The sequence below is a fragment of the Geospiza fortis genome, unplaced genomic scaffold (genome assembly GCF_000277835.1).
Source record: "Geospiza fortis unplaced genomic scaffold, GeoFor_1.0 scaffold7, whole genome shotgun sequence".
NCBI classification, from domain to species: Eukaryota; Metazoa; Chordata; class Aves; order Passeriformes; family Thraupidae; genus Geospiza; species Geospiza fortis.
Genome location: NW_005054344.1, coordinates 3,591,328 through 3,599,406, shown reverse-complemented (window position 1 = coordinate 3,599,406; position 8,079 = coordinate 3,591,328). Strand labels below are relative to the sequence as shown.

General features: G+C 36.8%; 1 protein-coding gene across 2 annotated transcripts in view; it reads left to right on the top strand.

The window, feature by feature from the left end:
* The window catches only part of RUNX1T1 (RUNX1 partner transcriptional co-repressor 1), a 95,484-nt gene that overhangs the window by 67,661 nt on the left and 19,744 nt on the right, over positions 1 to 8,079 (top strand). For both annotated transcript variants that reach the window (XM_005422889.2, XM_005422890.2), the window contains exons 7-8: positions 81 to 166; positions 798 to 999. In XM_005422889.2, the coding sequence (XP_005422946.1) occupies positions 81 to 166; positions 798 to 999 (288 nt within the window). The remainder of the gene's footprint in view (positions 1 to 80; positions 167 to 797; positions 1,000 to 8,079) is intronic.

Genomic DNA, 8,079 nt, shown 5'->3' with positions numbered 1-8,079 from the left:
CTATAGGCTCTTTTTTTTGCCTTTTTTTTTCCCATAGAGGACTTCCAATGTTGTAAATATAATTTGCTCCTCTTCGGCAGGGTTGCATGGCACACGTCAAGAAGAAATGATTGATCACAGGCTAACAGACAGAGAATGGGCAGAAGAGTGGAAACATCTTGACCATGTAAGGGCTAAGTATCCATTTATGTGTACTTGTCTGAACAGAGGCCTTCTAAGTTGGGAATTTAAACTTTTTATTTTAAAACCCATCTGAATTCCAGGACAGGTTTTGAAAGCTTTGCTTATTAAATCAGAGGGCTTGATGTTCCCCATTAGATAGTTCATACCAGACCTTGCTGATAGATGTCTCCTGCATTATCCTAATTATTACAGTCTGCCAATAGAGGAATGGACTTTCTCTATAAACACTGGATCTGGGGTGTGGATTTGTTCCTGAATTTATTATCTCTTGTAAAATTTGTAGGCATCAGTTCTGGACCACATCTTGTGTCCTTTCTGGTGTCATGTAGTACTAGTGGCAGGGCTACAGCCTGTTCAGTTTTTTTCTCCTTGTCTTTGCTCTTTTTCCTGTAAGTCCATGCCTGTATAGTTTAGGATCACCAGTTAAAAAGGAAGGGATTTTCATTCTTAAAACAAGTCTAGAATTTTTCAGCTATAGTTGAGGTTAACAGAGAGGGACTCCTTCATTATTAAAACCCATGCACTCATCACATTAACGTTTTCTTTATTATTATGTCGCTCTGTGAACAAAAAGTTCTTCTTTGTTTCTGTGCTCCATCCACTGCTGTGAACAGTTGTTGAACTGTATAATGGACATGGTGGAAAAAACCAGACGATCTCTCACTGTCCTACGGCGATGTCAGGAAGCAGACCGCGAGGAGCTGAATTACTGGATACGGCGGTACAGCGATGCGGAGGATTTAAAAAAAGGCGGAAACAGCAGCAGTAGTCATTCCAGACAGCAGAGTCCAGTGAATCCAGATCCAGTTTCATTAGGTACAGTATCCTCATTGAAAATCCTGTGCTGATTCTCTTTAAGCTCAGCTATGTGATAGATGACATTTGCATTTGTTCTGATTCCTCTGTTATAGTGATGATTCCTCTCTACTGACTGCTAAATTCATTATAACTCTTATGCCCAAACAGTGGTGTTTCTGGGTGGAATGGCTTTAGGTTTTTGGGGTGATGCTTGGTAATTTACTTTCCATTCAGCAAAGTCTGAGAGGGTGGGGTGAGAGGACAGACTGTCATGTAGGGGTGGCAGAGCAGTGAGATGTGCACTGACTCTCTGTCCCTTCTGACTCCTTCTCTTTTCTGATTGTTTAAAAAAAATCTGTAGGTACTCCTGGATTGTTTGCATTTGAAACAGAGGGCTTTCACCTTCTTAAATCAAATTACTTAACTTGGAAGTTGTCTTTCTAAGGAAATGGAGTTGTAAAGATAGGCACTTCTTAGGTGTACTTGGTTTCTGTTTAAGAAAGGAACAAGATCTCGAATGCTCACGGTCATGCATGCATGATCCTCCTGGGTCTGTGTCCATCACTGCAGCTTGTGCAGGTGTGTCTGAGGTCTGTTTGTTGTGTAGTTCCATGGAACTGTGCAGGCCTTGGCTCAGGCAACAGAGCTTGAGCTGGGTGGGCTGCAGCCACCTTACAAGGACCAGACCAAACAGCTGGGCTGTCCCCGCTGCAGACCTTCACAGTCACTCTCACACAGTACCTCACACAACTACTCTGAGAGGACTCTGCTCTATAACAACAAGCTTTTAATCTGGGGGCTTTCGGTAAGTTACTAGTATTTTGGCCTTTTGTGGCATGTCTGGTAAATAACATCTCGGTAAAGAAACATCTGGTAAAGAAACATCAACCTTTTTATTGATCTTTTAAAGACAAAAGATCTTGATCTTTTAAAGACAAAAGGAGACTATGCTTGCTTGCCTAATATTGTCTTATAAAAAATAAATTGTCTGCATCCAATGCCATCTACTCAAAATCATCATAAATTCTGTTCATTACTAGAATTACAGAATAGAATCAATAGAATAAGTGTTAGTTTGAAACTATATTTCAACTGTGTTTTCCCTTTTGCCTTTAAGAATAACTTACCAAGTCAAAAATTTATTTAATTGCAAATAGAAAAACAGAAAAAAAATCTAATCCCATCTCCATCATTCTCTTAGTAAATTTCTAGAGTTACTACTGTAATATTTGGTACCTCTTGATAACGAACAAATCTTTTTTGTGTGAATGTCAAATTACTTGAGTCAATAGCTCTATAAATGTGCTCCAATCAGTAGGAGGAAGGGTTATGGAAATGCTTCCATAGTTCACTAATAAGTCCCTAGAGGAGCCCTTCTCAGAAAGTGTTCAGGTAATGGCTTGTATGAACAGTGCTAAATGTAATGTAAAGGAAGACTCATAAATACGGCGTCTGAAACGTCAATCACATCTGCAACTTCAGGAAGAACACTTGTGAATAAATCTAAAGCAGTGGCTCACTTCTCTAGTGAAGCTGTGATGCAAAAAGAGACAGGCCATGCTGCTTGTGTACTTAGTAGGTAGAAAAATGAAAGTTCTCTAAGGAAACTGGAACTCATGACATTCATCAAAACTTTATAGATAATATTACAATCCAAGAAAAATAGTCATCACCGCAACAATAGGTACATAATATAAAATTAAGATCAAGCATACAGTTAGATGCCTATCTTAGCATTTGTGTATATGTCATGATGAATTCTTGGAAGCAGCAAAGTCTTCTGGCTTAAAAGATAATTATACAGCACAGTCTTTGGCATTGGATACATTGGTCAGCTCTGCAGTACTGTGGGTACAAATAAACTGGTTGGAGTCCATTCAATTTTAACACATCCACTTTGGTTGTTTGGTTGAAAAAATACTTCTGAGACTCACAAACATGAAACTTGGATCGCTTCAGTGATGTAGCATCCATATCAGTTGTAAATATTGGTTAGAAGTGCTTTTATGTCTGACATGATAGGGAGAAAATGCTTACTTTGGAGTCTGTGGAAAGCTAGTCCTTATATTTCCTCAAATCTGGTAGTAATCTAGTTAACAAAATGAAATCCCTAACATTCAGAGGTATAATGAAACTAAAGCAGTGTCTGTGAGGCCTTGAGATGCTTTGGGGCTTTTTTATTTTAGTTTTGAAGTGGGGAAAAGGGGATTGGAAAATTGCTCCAATATTTTAATTAAAGTACCACAGCATGTAAATATTGGGGGATTTACTACAGAGATTCTAAATGTCCGTGAATTCCCTTTGTACCTTTTTTAGGTTTTTTTTTTCCAACAAGGTAATCCAGCCTTTAAATCCATCCTGTATTTTCACTAGTAAGAAAGAAAAAATAGGGGTCCATATGGCTACATTATCTGTGCCTCTGTTTCTTTTTCTTTACGATTCAAATATCATCACTGAAGTGATAACTTCTCATTACAGACATGCCACAGTCTTCATAGATAGGTCTTGCTGAAAAACTCTGACCTGAGATCTAGCATGGATAATTTGAGTTGAAAAGTAATTGAAGAAAATTCTGGTGGTCATTTTGAACCAGTAGACTTTTTTCCTGCCAAAGATTTTTCCGCTTCTTTTAATTTGACATCACTGTAAATCATGTTGAGTCTGGAAGTTTGCAATATCTGATCAATATTTTTCTGTTGCTATTTTTAATTAAAAAATTAAATTAAATACTTGATCATTCATTTTAATTCAAAGTAATCCAATACACACATTAGCTAGCCACAGCAGGTTACAAGCTCCCATTATTCTCCAAGAATGTGCTGAAGGTAAGAGGGTCTTTTCAGTCTGAATAATACAAGTTTATGAAAGTCTAAAAATGACTCAGACTTTATATATATTCACTTGATTAACTGTGATAGTCTATGAAGTGAATAATATATCATCCGACTCCTCCATTTCTGCTGAAGAATTTCAGTACTACATACTGCAGCAGGACTGCAACTTTCATCCTAATAGTGAATAATTACCCATATCAGACACTGTATACTGAAATACACACAGTAGGATAAATTAAAGATGAGGGTTCTTCAGCATCATGGGTTATAAACAAGATCTATAACCATACTGAGTGCAGCTGTGGCTCTAGATAAGTGGAGCAGGCACACATCAGAAGGTCTGCAGCAGTGTTGATATTTTGTGTCTGTTGAATTTATCTGAATGGAAATCTTACAAAATAGAGTTTGAAATCTCCAACTGAAGAGTGCAATACCTGGAGGATTTGCCACAGGAAACCAAGATTCTCAGAAGTCTATGAATTTGTGAAAAACACATAGGTTAGCATTTCTTAATACATTTTTAAGTGTTAACCCTTTCAGACACCTTTTATTTTTTCTAAAGCTGTTCACCATCATGTTTTCAGCGTTAGCCAGAGCATTCCTGCCAACACGTCTCTTCATGCTGTGATGATAAACCTGTTCCTTTGCCATTTGCAGATAATCAGCAGTACTGTGATATGCATGATATTCTCAACATGAGCAAACCGTAATACTGTGAATACCACAATAACATTTGTAACTTGTAATTCTAGAATGTAAAGCCTCTGTGATGCTGGTCACTGATGACATTAAGTATTGCTCTTAATCTACTTTCTGCATGGGAGGCTTGGGCTAGATTGTGGCTTAGTGAACTGCATGCTGTTAGGTAGGGCTTCAGCTGCAGAAACATTGCATGTGTGTGTTCTCGGTGCTCAGCTCTGACATGGCCTCTGCTTGAGGATGATTCAGTAATACAGTGTGGCTTTTCTTTTCCTTTTACAATGAGAACACAACAACTATATTTTTAACACAATTTCAAGGGGTGTTGCAATAACCACAAAAATGTATTAGAGAGCAAAGAAGGGCAAAGATGTACTTAAAAATACCGGGAACACTTGCCCCCCAACCAGGTTTGCAAAGTAGTCTCATCAGTAATACCCACCTTCAGATCTCTATCTCTATTTTTCATTATGTGGAACATTTTTGAACTTGACTCTTACAAACAGGGCAGTGAATATTATAGGATAGAATGAAGCATAACTTGCATTTGAAATGTGGAAACCAGGTAAATACATTAAAAGGCATATATCTTTAATTTGTTCAGGGCTGCTTATATGTAGCTTTTATTATTTTTGAGCCTCAATATTCAGTACAGCATGCAGGGTATTATTATCACTGCCAGTATTTTCATGAATGCAGTAAATTGTAAAAGATCATCAAAACATCAGCTGTTCATCTCCATTTCTTAATATTTTGTGTTATACACTTGCATGTCAGTGTCCAGTGATAAAAAACTCAATTCTTTTGTTTTGCCAACTTACCTTCTGTCCTTCTTTCCAAATGTGAATTAGGGTCTTTGAGATTACTGAACAATTCTTTTCTAAGTCTTTCTATTCTGTTTTGTTGGGTTTGAGCCTTATGATCACATAAGACTTCATATAATTTATTTGGTCTTAGCCTTTCATCTCAGTTTCACTTTGCAGATCCATATTTATGGCTGCTCTCACAGCTCTCCACATCCTTGCACATCACTCTCTTTGAGCATCTTTTCACTTTATCTTAAAGCCACCAAAATTTTTCATTCGAATGTGAGAGCTGAAACCAATGCAATTTTTTTTTTCTTCATGTGTATTCTTCTCCCACTCCAACAACTTTTTTAATCTTTCACAAGTTTATTTCATATTACAATAGAAAACTCCCATACCACTTTTGATATCAAAAGTCTCTTTTGTTTTTACCTCATTTAAACACTTACAGACAAGTACAGACTATTCTTATATACATATAAGCTTTTTATTTTCCTTGCTCATCTTTTTCCTTTGGTTCAGTAGTCACTGGACTAATTACCAACACATGCTTTCATGCCTTGCCATGAATTTCAAGTAAATTCAGTAGTGTACGTGCTGTTGTTTTGCATAATGGTATTGTTGCATTTTCACCATTTACAAACCTTTGTTGTAATGTCTTGACATGTAAAGCCTTTTCCAATATCCTTTTCTGAATGATCTGCCTTGTCACTTTAGATTATTCTTACTGTTGTCTGATTTCATTCAGTTTTATTCTAGGCAGCATTTACTTTGACTTCTAGGTGCTGCAGTTAGTTATTTAATATTATGTGTTGTCCTCATTATGGCTTTTTGCAGTTGCTTTTACATTTAGTGTTTTAGGGACTTCACTCAGCTGTGTTAATCTTGGTTGGAGATTGCTAGATGTCCAACTTAAGATCTTTTGTGCTTCAGTTTTAGTGAGCAATTTTTGTGATTCTTAAGCTGAAGGACTCCTTACCTTAAAAGCACTAATATATAAAATTTATATCCTCTGGTCATTTCCTGTAGTTTAGCCTTAAAAGAAGATTGTTTTCACAGACTCATCACCACTGACTAAACAATAGCCATGTTACTAAAATTTTTCTGGCTTGGAAAGTATGGTTTTTATTATCTTCATAAGGGCTTCTTGTCTTTTTTGTGCACCATTCCGAACTATGGGAAAGTCTCTCATAAGCTCTTGATTTAAGTCTTCTTGCAGAGGATCTCATTCCTCATGTAAATAATTTGTGGTTGGAATAAGAGCTTGATTGATGTTTATGTTTTGGAAATTTTAACAATTATCTGGCAATCTGGTCATTTATGTCATTGGATTCCATTTTTGGAAAGTCATGTGTACCAAAAAATCAGTTCCACATCTCTCTGTCCTTTTGCTTTCTTTTCCTTTCTTACCCCTGCCCCCCCCTCAAAATGAAGAGCCATAGACTTAAATCAAGGTTATGCTCCCCTTGCACTGGATGGTACCTTAAATACCAGACAGAAAAGCTCAATACAAAGCAAAGACGTGAATGTTACAAACTCCTTGTTTTGTCACATTTGGAGCCTGGTTGAGTCTGTTCTTGCAGGTATTCCATGAAGAGCAAATAAGAGTGGTTTTATTGTTTGCCTTTATTTTTCTTGAGCCTTCAAACAATATTTTCTGCTGTTGCCTCTGTCCCCCTAACAGAACTGGCACTGTGCCTGTAAGTCTAAAAGCTTTTAAGGGGTGAAAACTGTACATAGGGCTATTCGTCATCTCCAGAATCATGCAAGCCAGGCCATACTGAGAATTTTCCCATTTTTGGTATCAGGCCTGAAATCCTCTATCAAGTTGATTAAACCAATATAAATAGCTGTTTTGCAAAATCTACGCACACACATACACACACATACATGCAGTGTTACTATTTTATGTTTGAGAGCTGTGAAAGTCCACAGACAAAAATCCATTTTAAATTGTTGTCCCATACTTCAGTGACAAACAGAATAGCTGGATAAATCCACTCAGCTGCCTGTCAGATAGGAAGATGTACTTCCAGTCACTGTCTGCAGATTTTCATGCTAGAAACTACATCTGTGAAGCAGTGCACAGGGATTCCCTACTCTCTGTTGAAAAAGCTCCTGTCATTTTCACCTTTATTAGCTGCCTGCAATATCATCATCTTTTAAAAGCATTTAAGTTTATGTGGGCTGCTGTATGTAAACAGTACTGTATGGATACATGTGGTGTAAGAAATTATTTGCAACACCTGATGTTTCACTTTTTCTTAAAAATACTGCTTTTTGACCAAGTTAGTGAATAAAAACTCCTAAGGTACAAAAATAAATACATTTAGTCAAAATTAGTATTCAAAGAATGGCAGGTATACTCTTGCTATATTTCAAGCCCAGACATCAAACAGGTATTTGATTTAGCAGTATCTCCAAAAACATTCAAACCTGTCTGTAATGTAACAAATCAAGTTATTGTCTTTAGGCAATTGAATTCTGACACACTGGCAATAGTAATCATGGCAACAAATTTAGTTTTATGTGTTTGGTTGTGGTTTTTTTTCATTTTGTCCTCTATTACTTTGAATAATAGTTAATCAGTTTTTATATTGCATTTGAAAAGAGCAATTTCAATTTCATCTGCTGAGGATCTCTATGCTAAATTTCAGGCCAAAGGGAATTTTCTTTTTGTATTGTCTGATCTTAGCTCTTTGAAGTCCCTGTGGAAGGGATCTTGCTGGTTTCAAAACTCTTAGGCCCAGGCCTAAAGG